Source organism: Aedes albopictus, chromosome 2 (assembly GCF_035046485.1).
Source record: "Aedes albopictus strain Foshan chromosome 2, AalbF5, whole genome shotgun sequence".
NCBI classification, from domain to species: domain Eukaryota; kingdom Metazoa; phylum Arthropoda; class Insecta; order Diptera; family Culicidae; genus Aedes; species Aedes albopictus.
This window is the reverse complement of record NC_085137.1, coordinates 387,066,013-387,083,096: the sequence shown is the minus strand read 5'-3', so window position 1 is coordinate 387,083,096 and position 17,084 is coordinate 387,066,013. Positions and strand designations below refer to the sequence as shown.

At 39.1% G+C, this 17,084-nt stretch overlaps 1 protein-coding gene across 2 annotated transcripts in view; it reads left to right on the top strand.

The window, feature by feature from the left end:
- The window catches only part of LOC109399373 (peroxidasin), a 559,373-nt gene that overhangs the window by 256,929 nt on the left and 285,360 nt on the right, over positions 1-17,084 (top strand). For both annotated transcript variants that reach the window (XM_062853163.1, XM_062853162.1), the window contains exon 3: positions 9,619-9,834. In XM_062853163.1, coding sequence (XP_062709147.1) covers positions 9,619-9,834 — 216 coding nt within the window. The remainder of the gene's footprint in view (positions 1-9,618; positions 9,835-17,084) is intronic.

The following is a 17,084-nucleotide window of genomic DNA, read 5'->3' as shown; positions in this document are numbered from 1 at the left end:
TTAATTACAACTAATCACTGTGCCAGGAGCACTAGGGATGTTCAAAATATTTTTCCGATGCATTTAAGATATGCATTCAATTTTCTTATACTAAATTTATGTGACCCACGCAGTTTTATAATGTTTACTGAAATATGTTGAACGTTCACAATCAAATGAGCATGTCGAATTAAATTTGTAGAGATTGTACTAATCTAAAAGAAATTCGAACACCCCTAAAATAATTTCTTACCAAATTTTCTGAAACTTTAAGATTACGGACAAGAGATTGGTGAAAGAATTTTGAAAATCGATTGAGTCATCGCTGAGATATAGCCAATAGAAAATTTATTTGCAACTAATCATTGTGTCGGGAGCGCTAGGGATGTTCATTTTTTTCTTCTTTGGACTGACGATGTGCATTTAGTTATCTTGTTTACTATATTCATTTGAATCACTAAGATTCATGATGTTTACTGAAATATTTTAAACGTTTACAACGAAATGAGCACGTCGAAAAAAAAATTGTATTGGTTGCACTTCTCTATAGAAAATTTGAAGATCCCTAGAATGATTTCTGTTCAATTATCCAAAACTTCCGGATTCGGACAAGAGATTGACAAACAAATGGAAAATCAGTTGAGCCGTCGCTGAGAGTCATTTGAAGATTTAGTTACAACGTGTTACAACTGATTTTCGATCACGTGGCTGCGAGTGTTAATGAGGGAATCTAGTTCACGAGAATAGGTCTTGCTCCTGGGTATTCAAGGTGGCGCTAAAGGGGCTTCCAGAAAGTGCCCAGATAGCCTAAAAATGGGGGTTCCAAGGGCCTTCATGAGCGTTTCTGGGGGTTGTTTCAGGGGATTTGAGGAGCCCTTTAAGGACGTTCTGTCAGGTTTTGTTGGCGTTTTAATGGGATTACGGGGAATTCAGGGGCATTTCAATAGAAATGAGGGGGTTCACGGACGTTTCAAAGGACTTTAAGGATAATTTAGGGCGTAACAAGGGGTTTGAGGGGCGTTGCACGAAATTTCGGAGATATTTCAGATAATTGAAGGGAGTTTCAGGAACATTTTAAGGGCGTTCCTAGAGTTTTAAGGGGCGTTTGGAAGCATTTTGGAGGCGTTTTAAGAGGTTTTTATGTGCGTTTCAGGGGGTTAGTGCACCTGACACACTCAGGAACCCTCAAAAACTCCTCCGTATTTCTTCCGTAACGCCTCCGAATCCCACCGGAAATGCTCTGAAACTTTCTGAAATGCCTATAAAATCCCCCTAAAAGCCTCTTGGACCCCATGTAACGGAAACGTACCTGTGACGCCTCCAAAACCCCCTGAAACACTTCTGATATCCCCTGGTACCCCCCTGAAACCCCTAGGGATACCCTGAAGCGTCTCTGTATCCTCCCTCCTCTCCTCCATGAACGCCCCTGACTGCCGATGATTACCGTCGAAAATCCTCTGTAATTCTCTGCAATGCTTTTGAAACCCCACCCCCGCAGACCCCTGAAAACTCCCGTGAGATCTCCTGGTACCCCGCACAGAAAAAAATATGTAATTAAATTTCAGCGAGAAATCATGCACATCAAGGAAATGCTAGAGTTAGTGCATATTTACATGAGATATCATGTAAAGTTACATTACCATCGTGTAAATTTCCGCCAGCCATCGCGTAAACCATCATGGACTCCAACCGGTTACGCGACTATTGGCGGAAATTTACACGAACGTAACGTAGTATTACATGATATCTCATGTAAATATGCACTAACTCTAGCATTCCCTTTATGTGCATTATTTCTCGTTGAATTTTCATTACATATTTTTTTCTGTGCGCGGAAACCCCTTAGGACCCCCTGAAACTCCCCTGCGACCTCCCTGGGCGCCGTTGCAATAGTTACCGTCATTAATAAATATTCTTATGCACAATGTTGGTTCTGAGTATAATAGCTCTTCCTCTTCTTATGCAGGGCATAAAAAAAATGCATAAATTAAAAGTACATAAAAATAACATACATAAATTGAGGATTTAGTGTACTGAAAAAGCCTCAAAGCACCATTAGAAACATCTTAGAACATGGACGGATGATTTAGGTCATCAGAATTACTCTTTAATTGATTGTTCTAGGATCAACAGAATCTACAATCATTTCTGTTTACTTTATCCCAGAAAATCATTCACGTTGATGTATGTTAGACTTCGCAGTATTACGAGAAACTTAATGCTGTGCTAGTTGGGCGTTCCATGAAATACAAATGGACTCCAATACACATTCAAGTTAACTTACTTTACTTCAGTGGTGGTGAAGAGGGCCGAATTGAAAGAACTCCATCCTGGGCAATTGGTAGTCACCGCCTGGACCTGTGGCTAGGTCATTTTTATGTCGACTGCCTTGATTTCCTTGATGAGGCTGGGTCTGTCTCTGCTGCGATGTCCTTCCGAGTCCAAATCTAACGCTTGCTTGCAGATTTCGTTCCCGCCTCTGCGTAGAGTGTAGCTTTTGATGACATCGAATATGGAGCTCCACGTTGAAGATCCAATTGTGAGGCCACCATGCACGAATTATATGCCACAGGCTTCTATGAAGATCTGCAGCCATTAAGTGTTCTCCACTGAACTGATCACACCAAGTTTCACTGGCGTACAGCAGCACAGATTTCCCGTTCGAGTTGAACATTTGGATATTGGTGTGTTGACTAAGGGGATTTTTTTTTGATATCGTACAAATTGGGCCGAAGGGTGTCAGATTTTCATGAAACTTTTTCCTCAGAATCTAATATATGAACAAAAAAAAATTGAGAAAAATTCAGGGTCGCCTATTTTCTTGGAAAACTCAGGTGGACACTGCTGAAACTGCTTACTTTAAAAAATCATAACTCGAGAACGAAGCATCGTAGAAACAAGGTTTTCTTTAAAATGATTTTTTTTTAGAAATTCAAGAAAAAAAATATGAACTGGAAAAAGTTTTCCACAAAATTTTCCACGGTAGAGAAAATTCGTAAAGAAAAGCCGGAAAGACAAATTGCTCCATTTTTACGATTTTTCAATTGTTTTCTTCATTTTTCAATGTTAATATTCCACCAACTTCTGTCCGAAAATTATTATGCTTTTGGTCGAAATCCGAAGTGACCGAACGTGCGAAAATTGATTTTTAACCTACTTAGAAATGTCGCAACTCAATTTGGATTAGTGCATATTGTAGCTTTTAATTAGCTTAATGATGCGCAACAGAAACCAATAGATTCAAATTTACTTCGCAGCTGCAACTTCGCATGTGCTCCAAGCGACGACTTCGATTTAGTGGTGCGACGATAATATTATTAGACCCATCTGCATCAGAAAATATTTTAAATTCTCATAGTTTCTAGTAAAAACACAAAAATAAACTAAAAAAACTGATTTTTGACTATTGGAATTTATTTTAAAATAACTTCAAAACAGTAGGCTGTGGAATTGTGACGTCTGGGAAAACTTTGGTTATTTTGTCAAAATAAACAACTTTGCCGAAGACGGGACGTCTCTAGGACGTAAAACTAAAAAGTTGTATGGTGGCGCAACCTATGCGCCTAAGTAGCGAACTACTAATTGCTTAGAAATAAATGCCCCTGATTAATAGGGTATCGGGATGCTTCGTTGGCATAGTCCTCTCGTTCGGCCTATCTCAATGTAAACCAAAAACTCAAACAAACACGCATAACTGGATATCGGAAAAGCTATGTGCCAAACAACTGTAACATTTCGTTTCAAATTTAGCACTTTGGAGCATTAAAATTGAATGAAAATGTCACTTTGTTTAGCTTTTGTAGACGCCATGATTCTTCGGCTTAGTGGGTAGTCTATACACATGATCATAAATGGCATGATTCTGAAACATTTCGAATTGACTTTTCAATAACTGAACATTTGATGCGACGGTTAAAGACGTTATTTTGAACTTGTGTATTTGTTTTCAACGAATAATAACTATTTTACAAATTGAATGTGGGCCGAATATTGAGGACATTTTTTTTTCATTATGTACTCAAATCTTGGCCCATCAGTAAAGTGACGTCAAAAACAGCGATAAAAATACGTCAACAATATTTCTTGCGTAAGAACCAGAAAGAACGAACAGGAAGAAAGATATTGTGTACGGTGACTGTAAAAATATAACACAATACACTAAATCCTTTTTTTACACGACTTTTTTTTACGCGGTTTTATTTTGCACGACTTTTTTTACGCGATTTTCTCGAAGTTACGCGACTTTTTTTTACGCGATTTTGGTAATTTGCGGAGGCCAAATCGCGTAAAAAAAATTTCCTTTGGATTTTTTTGCGCGATTTCTCGAAGTTACGCGAACTTTTTTTACACGATCTTTTTTTGCGCGTAAAAACAGAATTTAGTGTAATAGGTTTGCGTTGTTTTTGTTAATAAATTAAGAAAGAACTTCAGTTAAAGTGATTTATTTATATTTTTTGAAAATTTGTCTCCGAAAATGTAATTTAAAAGTGAGATTAGTGAACAAACAGAGATAATACTTCAGCAGAAATATTGAAGAAATGAGATAATTAGTGGTTCTAGCAATAGGCCAACGTTGTATCCACTAATAGGCCAATTTTTGTACCATAGACCAACGTTGCATACCATCGCATCGAATCTTTTCAGCTTAATTAAGTAAATTATTGAATATTTACGTAAGTTTTCTTCCAACTGGTGAAACATGCATTCCCTAGAGTGTGTAATAGGGTCAACATACTATTTCTAGTGCTATTAATTTATGAGTTATGGTCAAAATTGTCAAGGCGGCTTGCAAATTAGGCCAAGGAATGGTACATATACCCTATTACAAAAAAAATGTCGAATACCATGAACCGGAAATGCTTCATTTCGGAGTAATTAATTTTGTCCCACTTAATCGCGATGCTGGCCCTTAGACTATCCCCACCTGTGCGTAGTAAGTCGGTGAGTAGTAGAGGTGTGCAAATCGGTTCTATTTCTGATACCCACCCGTTTTCGCACCGTGCGTTCACATCATCGTTGGACCTACTACCTCATCTCCCCACTGGTGGTTGGTAGTAGTACTTCATATCGTAAACAAAGTACAGAGAAGCAAATATATGACAACATCATTTATTGTTCCTCATATTATCATATTCAATTGTACGAAAGTTCTAGAATGTGGATAATTAATTCCTCAAGTCTTTCGTTCAAATTTTTAAATCCTTGGAGAAATTTTAAGAGTAATCCCTGAAGACGTTCTTTGAGGAATCTCTGATGGACTTCCTGGAGGGATCTTTGAAGGAATCCCTGAAGAAACGCCTGGAAGAATTCATGATAGAACTCCCTAAAGGAACTCCTAGATAAATCCTTGGATGAACTCATTGATGAATCCCTGAAAGAACTTTTGGAGAAATCCCTGAATGCATTTCTGAAGATATCTCTGAAGAAACTGCCATGGAAGTCCCAGAAAGTATTCCCATGGCAATCCCGGAAGAAATTTCCGGGAAATCCCAGAAGGAATTCCCGGAAGAAAATGCCGGGGGAATTATGAAAGGAATTGCTGGGGCAATCCAGGAAGAAATTCACGGGGCAATCCCGCAAGGAATTCCCGGGAAAATCCCAAAAGAAATTTTCGGGGAAATCCCAAAAGAAATGCCCGGGTAAATCCCAGGGGAATCTCGGAAAGAATTCCCAGGGAATCTTGGGAGGAATTCCCGGGGAATCTCGGAAGGAATTCCCGGGGAATCTTGGAAGGAATTCCCGGGAATCTTGGAAGGAATTCCCGGGAATTTTGGAAGGAATTCCCTGAGCAATTCTGGAAAGAATTACCGGGGGAATCCCGGTAGAAATTCCCGGAAAAATCCCGATTGGAATTCTAAGGGGAATCCCGGAAAAAACTCCTGGATAAATCCCCGAAGACATTCTCGGAGGAGTCCCTGAGGGAATTCCAGGAGTTCTTCTAGATTCCTAGAAGAATTCCTGTGGGAATTCCTGGATGATTCTTCCAACGAATTCCTTGAGGATTTTCCGAAAAAAAAAATCCTAGAGGATGCTTCGAAGGAATTCCTGACGAAATTTCAAGAAAAATCTTCAGGAGGAACCCCAGACAGAACTTCTGACGGGCCGATATAAACGGACGGATGACGCTTTCCTGGTAAAATGACTAGGAAATTTCAGAGGGAACTCCTGAAGAATTCTCAGAAGGAACTCCCATTGTAATCCAAGAATGAACTCCTAAACGATACCCTGAAGAAATTGGTGGAAGAATCTCAAGGAACCTCAAGGAACACCTGGAGAAATTCGCCAAGGAATTCTTAGAGAAATCCCTGAGGAATTGCTGAAGCACTGTTTTTGCGAACAAGTGTTGATTGGAGCCATGCAGTCAGTAAATTGGCTGACGCTTTTATTGATTGAATGTCACCTTTTTTATTCCACTCGGGGCTTGCGGTTTGCCGAAGCCATTTGCACGTTCCCATTGGAAATTTTAAGGTTGTTTTCGTATACAATAGTTTTAAAAATACACCGTTCTTCGGTTCGTTTGGACAATCGAATCTTTCGACACATCAAACCTCGCCTAGCATTAAGCTTAATCTTCAATATGTGTCCATTTGTGACAAACGCAATCTTAAATGCATGAGAGAACAACAGTTTCAAAAATTATTAAAGATAATCATTTTTTTATATTTTACTTGTAGAAAGCTGTCTTGTTTTGTTTGTTAGTCAGATTGAAATCATGAAGAAAGTGATATCAACCGCGATAGCAACGGTTGGGACTGGTTGCTAAATATATGAATCCACTGTTTACCGGGAAGGTAGGTTGTCATTTTAAAACCGATTTGGCAACGGTTGGTGGGGTTCGTGCGTCATGAAGGCGGTTGCCAATTTGGGTTTACTCACGCATTGGTGGGCATCGTCTTAGTGCAATGTCGCTTCTAGCCGAAATAATTGCCAGTATAGTGAGCTTCTCAGAGAAGCCGTTCTCGTCCATGATTTTCCATAGCTTTATGCTCGCTACTGCAGTATGTCGGCTTGAAGTCAATGAATAGGTGAAGTGTTGGGTACCTATCTCATGATGATTTGTTTCAGGTGGGAGACGACGGAAAATGATTAGTATAGTCACAGAGAACAGACATCCAGGCTAGAACAAATTTCATTCGGAAATTTGTGTAAGAATTTGAATCTTTACTTGAGTAAGGTTGCAAACCAATACACTATGACAACACTAACGCCACCAAACACCATATTGCCACAGTCAGTGGTGAATTGAAATATATTCACCACTTGAAAATTAGTATGGGAAATTAACCGATTGCAGCGCCACGCTATTGCCACTTGTGTTGCCGATTTCAAATGGCCGTTAAATTCCTTACACAGTTTTGGAACTGGACTTGGATGTCTGTTCTCTGTGGTATAGTATATAGTATATTTTGGGCGACTTTTAAAATGGTGATAACTCGGAATTTCTTACAGTCCAAATGGTCTTTTTCCAGAAGCCCTCAATTTGGTTTCAATTAAGATTGCCTACTCCCAGGTATTTCCTGAGACAGATTAGAAAAAAGAGACTTATTGCAGCTGGGATCAAAATGCATTTCATGAGATGGAGCGACTACTTTTTATGGAACCGGCTTCTAAATCATTTCATAGCATCAACGAAAATGAAGATTCACGTGGAGCTCTCCGACCGGTATATTGGTCTGAAGTCTGAACGACACAGCGAGTAAGACTGCATTGATTATTATGTGTGCTCACATGCCCTCAGTAGAGCACTCCAGTCACGTTCTGGTTGTCGTCAGATATATACACTGTGGTGCATAATTGATCGGACAAACGCCGATTTTCATACAAAATGGCCAAGTTTAAGATGCTGTAACTATGGTTTGCTTTGTTGGATTGAGCTCAATTTTTGACACGGAACTACAAATATGCTGAATTTTGTGCATACAAAGTATAAAATATTTTCGTTCACAGGTCTGGGCGTGGCAAGGCGTTGAAAATATTGCAAAAGTGATCGGACAGCGGTACCCTTTTGATTTACACGCGTGCCGCTGTCCGATCACTTTTGCAATTTTTTCAACGCCTTGCCACGCCCAGATCTGTGAACGAAAACATTTTATACTTTGTATACACAAAATTCAGCATATTTGTAGTTCCGTTCCGTGTCAAAAATTGAGCTCAATCCATCAAAGCAAACCATAGTTACAGCATCTCAAACTTGGCCATTTTGTATGAAAATCGGCGTTTGTCCGATCAATTATGCACCACAGTGTATGTCGTCAAACGACAGCAACCAAAAAGAACGTCTCTATTTTTCCTGCGGTAGCGCAGCAATGTAGACTATGTGGCTGTATGGCATTGTGAAGGTGCATCATCATCAAGCCCGTCGCTGTCATGTGTGTTTCTGTTAACCGAGTGATGATGGTTCGACGATGGTAGAGAGTTGTTGGTGCAACACTTTCTTCATAGTGACTGCCGCAAGCCTTCGTGCAAAGTAGCGAAAGCCGTTACTGTTGTCAACCAAGACGATTTTATGGAGCGATGCTTTTGCTAACACACCATCGGTAATGCTACTGGATGATAAAAGTGTTTTGGAATAGTTTTACTACCTCCTAGGAAAAAGAATTTAATTCAATCTTTCTGTAAATGTACATAACAAGCCTCGGTCACTTTCTTCTGTTACCGTTACAAATGTAGAATAATATGAATTTTATTTCGTCTCTGTCTACAGAAATGCTGTATTTCCTAGATTTTCTTTCAAATTCCTGTATGCATATCTGCTTCTAACATGTCCAATTGCATCCATAGAACTAGGAGCATATCGCCAGTTGAAAGACATCCAGATTTAGTACAAAAGATGCCACCGTGCACAGTTATGAACTTCCGCTGCAAAGTTATGAAATATGCATGCACGTGCATATACATAAGTCAAAACGATCTCCCCTCCGGGCACTTGGAAGAGTAATAGCAAACCTTCCGGCCAAGAAGCGCAACTTTTACCTTTCCTTCCCAATCCACCAGGAGGGCGGAGCTCGAGGACGAGAACGAGATTGTAACTTTCCGATGCGATGGGGAGACTCGGGCAAAAGAAAACAACCACACCGGCATAACGCAACGCAAGATGCTAGCTGGGTCCCAGGTCAACAACAGAAGCAACAAGAAAGTTTCCTCCAGTAGCAGTGCAGCAGCGCAGCGGGAGAAAGTTCTTTTACCTTCGGTGAGGGAATCTACCAGATCGGGTCCCTAACGGGTGATTTCCATTCGGAAAGAGTTCCATTTGGGCACGGAAAAGTATGGCATAAGCCGGAAACATAAGCAGCCGTCGATTCGGTTCGGGTACGGGGCGATGGGAGGAAAAGTTTTGCTTTAAAAGCGCATAAAATGAAAGTTATGACCACAATGGGATTGGGTGAAACATTTTTTATTATTTTTGGCTCATGGTTCTGGGTGATATTGAATCATCGAGTGCTGCACATTTTAAGACTGATATTCCAAGAATGGATGACTCTGACTGGGAGGAATAACTTAGCTGAACCCTTCTTTTTAATACAAAACTCTTAATTAATATGTGAGATCCTAGAACATAAGATTATCCATTGTCAATTTTAAATATTACAAAACAAAATACCTAATGATTTTTTTCTTTTTCATTATCTCATCCTACAGAGACCTGCGTTACAACCGGATCCACGAGGTCCCGACGGATGCGTTCGCCAATCTGGCCCACCTGCACACGATTTTCCTCAACGAGAATCAAATCGTACGGATCCAGCCGGGAGCATTCCGGCGGTTGCCGTCGCTCAAATATCTGTATTTGAACAAAAATCACATCTCCGCCATCGAACCGAATGCGTTCGAGGCTCTGGACCGGCTGCAGAGCTTGTAAGTACTATTTTGCAATAAATAATGGCTTCGTTGTGGTCTGGTTATTGATGATAGTTTGTAAAATTATATTTATTTTGCCTTTTGGATAGATAGAAATCCAGGATTCGCCTCTACTGAAATTACAGTTAGTGTATGAATAATATTAATTCTAGTCATGAATTCGTTGTAGGCATTAGAACTGCATTGGTATACTTCATAGTAACTACTCCGTGATTGGCCAGAGGTACGGAATTGCACAGAGACCAAAGAATTATCACTTTAACTTTTAAAGATTTGCTGCTTTCGGGTGGCTTTTCTGTCAAACGTTAAATCAAGACAAGTACAACTTGTTTGATTCCGAGGTTTCAGCCTTTGGACTCGGCCTTCTTTAACCTTCCTAGGATGTAAGGATTTTCACACCGCAATGGCGCAGTGCCTGTCTGCCCAACTAACAATTGCAAGTCACAAACAAGCAAGCTTGCTGAATTGTTGCTTGGTAATGGTAACGATAGCTGAACTAACAATATGCTTTACACATTACTGCTTAAATGGTTTTTCAATTGAAAAAGAAGTCAATGTTCGATTTTTCTCATCGGTATTAACAATGATGAAGTAAAACACTTTTCAAAAGTTTAACAAGCAATTTATTCGACAAACATTGATTTCTTTACAAAACAGTTTAATAAAACATTTGCCTACTTCTTATGAGGCTGATGTATCAATAAGCATATGTTCCTGTACAATGTGCTTTCCATTTGTCGAATGAACGCTACCAGTCCGTCATACTTCGACTCGCAACTTTGTTCGGATAATGGGATCTATCATATGGTTAAAACTGTTTAGACAACCAAGTTATTGAAGAACCAACATATTAAACAAACCACACAACAGCAAATAGAATAGAGAATTATGTAGCTCAGCATTCTGTGCCAAGATACGTAATCGTCATAATTGGGTTCTTTAGGGGTATCAGGATTATTTCATAATCGGATTCTCCGCCCAAAAATTAGTCGGGATCCAAAATTTCATAATTTTTGGAGTCCAGGAACTATTTTTAAAATTCATTTAAAGTTTGTATGGGGCAATTTTTTTGTTCGGGTCGAACTGTCACTTTATCGATTGAACTGTCATTCTATCCACGAAAATTAAAACTGTTTTGTTAATTTAACCACAGAGAACAGACATCCAAGTCCAGTTCCGGAACTGTGTAAGGAATTTAACGGCCATTTGAAATCGGCAACACAAGTGGCAATAGCGTGGCGCTGCAATCGGTAAATTTCCCATACTAATTTAATTCACCACTTGAAATGTTTCAATTCACCACTGACTGTGGCAATATGGTGTTTGGTGGCGTTAGTGTTGTCACCGTGTATTGGTTTGCAACCTTACTCAAGTAAAGATTCAAATCCTTACACAACTTTCTGAATGAAATTCGTCCTAGCCTGGATGTCTGTTCTCTGTGATTTAACCATCAAAACAAAGGTATTGGAAGCCAATAAAATCACGTTATACTCAGAAAAATGAGCTCTTTCGATTAGGCTATAGAAAATAGCAATATTTTATTCACTAAACAACCCAATTGTGAGGCATTTATGCCTGTAACCAGATACCTTGTATGCCTTGGCTTTTAATCTTCCGCAGCAGTTCAATTGTACGAGACGCTTAGATTGATGCATTTGACATGTCAGTGCTGTCGTGTTTACTGTATATTGTTTCCACAGTCACCTAACCAAACAGCATTCAGAAGTCGACACATTTCAAGTATCCCTAAACATCCTTGAGCACTATTTGTTGAACAGTATATCAATATTCTACACTGAAAATATATTTTGTTTCATTGTACGAAAGGCGCCGTCCACAAATTACGTGACGCTCTAGGGGGAGGGGGGGAGTATGGCCGAGCGTTACGGTCCATACAAAAAATTTTGGGTTTTCATACAAAAAAACGTTACGGAGGGGGAGGGGGGGTCTTAAAATCTCGATTTTAGCGTTACGTAATAAATGGATGCTGCCAAATCGCTCGTCATGTTTACAAATGCCATTCGTTGTTTTCTGCAACGAAAAGCTTCGTAATGTGCATGAGTTAAGCTGCTAGTACACAGGGTCAAATATTTGTCCGAAAAGAAACCAATGCTCAAACATCTTGTTTGACTCGATCAAATTTTCATTAGTGTCAAACTGATGTTGTTTCTTGAGTTCTTTCCTTGTCAAATATTTGACCCTGTGTACTACTGGCCTTAGTTTCGTACAAAATCGCTCCGACAAATTTTTCTGTCTCTTTTTTTGTCGGAATGACATAAAAAATGCTTAAAAAAACCACACGTTCGTCCACTTAGATATCACAGGCTTCGAATCACGTATCTTCTGATTTATACCTACCAGTGCTAGCCACTCATCTATGGGCGCTTGTTGAAGCCGTCCGAAAACAACCAGAACGCTTTCCACTTTGGTTCTGTTTATAAATAACTTTAACTTCCAACCGAGAGAATGTTTCTTTTCCTCTCTCGCACACGCACCGTCATATGCTCATGAAAACATGCTGCTTTGTTTTCTCTGCGATCCAATCAGTCGCTCAAAGCTTTGTTGCATTCTACGAAGCGAAATTTTCTTCTTACGCATGGTTAGTAAAAAACGTTTGACATTTGTTTATTTTGTTTCATTCTACAAAGCGGGAGCTAAAATCTACGAATGAGCAAGTTTAGCGTCTGTCGGATTCGTGATTTCGTACATGATACAACTTCATTTGTACTGTTTCAGCATAGTGGTACGAATGGACCGTACTTTATACGCGAATTGCTTTCAATTTACGAAAACTGGTTTTACGAAACATATTCGTTGAGGTTTAACGAAAGATTATTTTGAGTGTATGACAAAAACATTAATCAATAATTTGCACAACGCATTCCGAATGAGTATGAGTAGCAACCAACCAGCACTTACATGATGCGCGTAAAATTAAGTCCAATTTGTGATTCAGTCTTGCAAACGATTACGTTTTTTGGTGATTCCGTTTCGTGCAAATTTCAGAATTTCTAAGTGTGTGGATATTTAATAATAAACGTAAAAACATATTCCTTTCGCAATTTGAACGTCAGGAAACATTATCGTCAATTAAGACCAAAACTTTTTCTGACAGCATTTGATACAAGCTTTCTCACCGTGCGATAAAAATACTTGTAGAAATACTGACAGTGAAAACAGAATAAAAAACACGTGTTTTGGGTTGAACAGCTGCTGATGTTTAAGGCGTTGTTCAGTTGAAACCACGTGCTGTGCTAATCCACCACTGCTGAACACAAGTTCAGGAGTGATCATTATTAGGTCATGGGAAGTTTATGTTTTGCTTTGGGCGCTGCAACTCACCATCTCTAGAATGGCGCAGAAAGGAAGGCATACGGCTGGCAATCGACAGGTCTCGAGCTCTAATGCGGATTAAGGTAATTTTTAAATATAATTCTCATTTCATAATAGGTGTTCTTAACATGAGAGCAAATAGTTACTCTCGTAAACGTTCAACATTTTTGCATTTTATTTATTTTCAGTCATTTTTGCCAAAACTTAATAAAAGCTTTCCTGTGTATTTGTAAAACGCTTGTTACAACAAACAGTCAAGTTGGTACACAATACTATGCTTTACAACTTCTCCAAATTTGTGTGAACAAAACCCGAACAAAGGTTGCACGTGGAAATAGTTCAAATGTTATTCAACATTATGCTGATTTAATTCGTCATAATGATACCTGTTAAATGAGTGATTGTTAGTTGGGTGAGTCGTATTGACCCCAACGCCAACATCTTACTAGATTTAAGACTTCTGTTAATTTATTTTCACGGGTATCTACCAATGCAACCGCGAAACCGAAGGGGGTACAGCAGGTCGAGATAGACAAAAGCATTGTGCAACTTACTGTTATAATTTTGAAAACTAGGTGTCCAGAAAAAGAACTTCAAAAACGCTGCATACAGCTTTTAGCAGCATTTTTTGTTTTTTATTTTTTGTATATAACAGTTTCGTAAAATTTAAATGTACAATGTCATGTCGTGCCGGGGCCCGTGGCGCAATTGGTCACACGTTTGCATCATAAGCAGATGGTCATCATGTGTTCGATCCCAGCCCCGGCACTTTCGTCAGTTGCTCTTTTCCTCTGAGAGCAACTGGCACTGACCCTCTTCTGAGCCCATGGCTCAAATGGACCCGGATACTTGAACATCGGCGAACGGCAACCCATAATGGACCCAATCCACAGTGGTTCCGCCATAGGTCAATGGTGATATCATTGCGGTAACATCAAGTTTAATGCTTTAATAATGCTTTAATCAATCCTGACCTTTATCAATTGTATGCCGAAACTTTTCCGCAGAGCTCATGAAAGTGGATATTCTTGAGTAGACATTTTATTTGATTTTTTTCTAATTTCAGTCCTATGCATTCATCACTCTATTAAAAAGTCTCATCCATTCGACATGTATTTTGATTGTGGTCGATTCTTACATAGTTGAAGTCGATGTTTATCATAAATTAAGATGCCATTCTTTATCATTTTATTTGAAAAAGTGTGACTGAATTAGATGCTTTTCCACAAAGTACAAAAAACTGAAAAATTTTAATGAACTGGAAAAAAATGTTTCCCCTTCCGACCCCTTTGGAAGTTCTTCTATAAAACTTTCCTATAATCATAAGCAATGATTTACTGGTAAATTTAGCTGTGACCGTTTGCGACCAGATTGCTGGTACCGTCGTGCGGGGTGTCATTGGGCCAAAGCGGGGTGACATTGGGCCACTATTCCGCACATTTAGAATACGACGAGAATGCATATTGTGTGCTAAACTACTAAATACATAATTCTAAGATACTTGGCATCCACCGTTGGATTTTCTCACTAATTTTGAAACCGTAGGATCGATGGACCAATGTTACCCTCTAGGCCCAATGTCACCCCGAACGACGGTAGTCACTTATGTGTCGTACCTTCAATATACTCAAAAACCAACAAATACCTCCCATATTGCTTTGCAGGGATCACTTATTCCCAACTTTTACAATCTCTATCCATCACATTAGATGTGTTTCCCTATTCTTGAGCAGTTTTGACTGCCGTGGACAATCCAAACTAATTTTATTTTACCCAAATGAGCTGATAACCCAAACTACAAAATAATGATTTTCAGCTCCGTAAAACCAAAAACCACAATTTTAGCCCATTTTCAATAAGCAATAGAAAAACGCATTTGGAATGCAAATATGCATCAAACTTAGCGTCAAACAACAGTCAAACAGGAGCGAAAACGATACCAGCGTCAGCGCCGTGGTCAATCGACCTACTACTGAATATTTGAATCAACCGTTACAAAGGGGATCGATGAGTGTGACGTCTGTTTCTCTGTGGATGAGAATTAAGTTCCGGTATTTATTGGGAGTCTCATGGATGTTTTGGAATTCAATCCGCATGTTGCTTCTCTGTGCCTTAATGCTCACTTAAACGTCTGAGGAGAAACTCATTGAAACCCGTGAATTACTATCAAACGCCACTGCGAAACGCCTGAAACCCTGTGACTTTTCTGAGCACCCTGCAACACCACCAAAACAATCTGATATCCTCTTAGACCATATCAAGTATTCGGTGCGTTTACCTAGAAATCTGTAACCTCCTGAGAGCCTCTGAAACCTAGAGAACTTCTGAAACATTCTGAAATGCTCCTGAAAACCTCCTGAGAGGTCTTTTTTTTTAACTAGTTCGTTTATTTATGGCTCAATCGCGTGCAACGCTTTACGGAGCCAAGATTCATTTTTTTGTTTTCTATTACATACAACGTTATTGCTTTCTTATGTCAAGGTTAGTACTGGGAGGAGGCCAGGGTACTCGTGGCTGCTCGAGGTTAGCGGGTCACAAATTTTTAAGGAATTGTGGTCAGGTTAAGGTTTCAGGGTTTGCAGTAGCACATCCGGGAGGTATCCTGAGAGATCTTGAAACATTCCTGAAATGATCCTTAAACTTTTGGTAACCCTCTGAAACCCTCTAAATCCGCTGAGACTCTCTGAAATCTCTTTAGACTTATTAAAGCGCCTCTGAAATCCCTAGGAACTTTTTGAGAAGAATGCTCCTTAAAACACACCTGAATCCCACTGAAGTCCCCTGAAACGCTCTTGATTCCCCCTGAAACGTATCTGAAGATCCCTTCCGAAAACTGTTCCTGAATTATGAAACGCCATACAACTCCAAGAAACCCCGGATCCTCTTGTAACGGCTCTGTCATTTATGAAAACACTCCTTCATTCCCTTTAAACCTCCTGAAACCACTTTGGAAACTTCTGAAACCTTCTGAAATACCCATGGAATCCATGAGATCCTCTATTACTACCTCTTAAGGCAAAAATGGATGCATTTCCTCATTTTTTGACTGCTGATTTGTTGAGGCAACGGAGTAATTGTTTTAAAATCGGTTTCCACAAACAGTTAGAGGAAGGATCAAAATAAATATCTCCTGATTTTTTTTTTATCGGATGAAAAAGGTTTATCAGTTTTCCAAAAGCAATATTTTTTTTTATTTCATGAAAACTGGTTTCTGGGAAATAGTATTGCTGAGATATGCTTCAGGAATTTCTGGTAGAATCCAACCGTAAGTCTTACTGAGATACCTCAGGCAAGATTCCCATCCGGGTATACTTGAAGGACTCTTAATACCTCTAATACCCAAATTTTTGATCGATTCAAACGTTCGTGATACGTGATTTTGTGCATTTTGGATTTTGACTTTTCTAATTTTTATTTTTGAGCATCCCTACAATTTTATAATGTTCCTGATAGTCTGGGGTACCAATTTTTAACGAAATGTTTTTATCTAATTTTTTTTTTCATTAAAATTTTACTTTCCGTGTAACTTTAAGGAAAATATTTTTAAAGTATATTCAGCTCCCCCAAACTCTTTTACTAGAATAGAATGAAAAAAAAGTTGAAATATGTTGATTAATGTAATTTAATACAAAAGAAACAATGACATCTGAAAGTTGACTGAAACATCAATTTTTAAGAAATGTAAATACCCTTCAAAAGACACCAACAACCATTTTGAGTTATACAAAACAGTCCTAAATATCAGCCAAAATATAAAAGCGGACCTGGTGTGATGGTTAAAGCACGTGAACCTGGGATCGAATCCCACTCTCGATAAACTCACAAAATGTGAGTTCTTCCTTCGGATGGGAAGTAAAGCGTGGGTCCAGAGATGAACTAGCCTAGGGTTTAAAATCTCGTTAATACAGATAAAA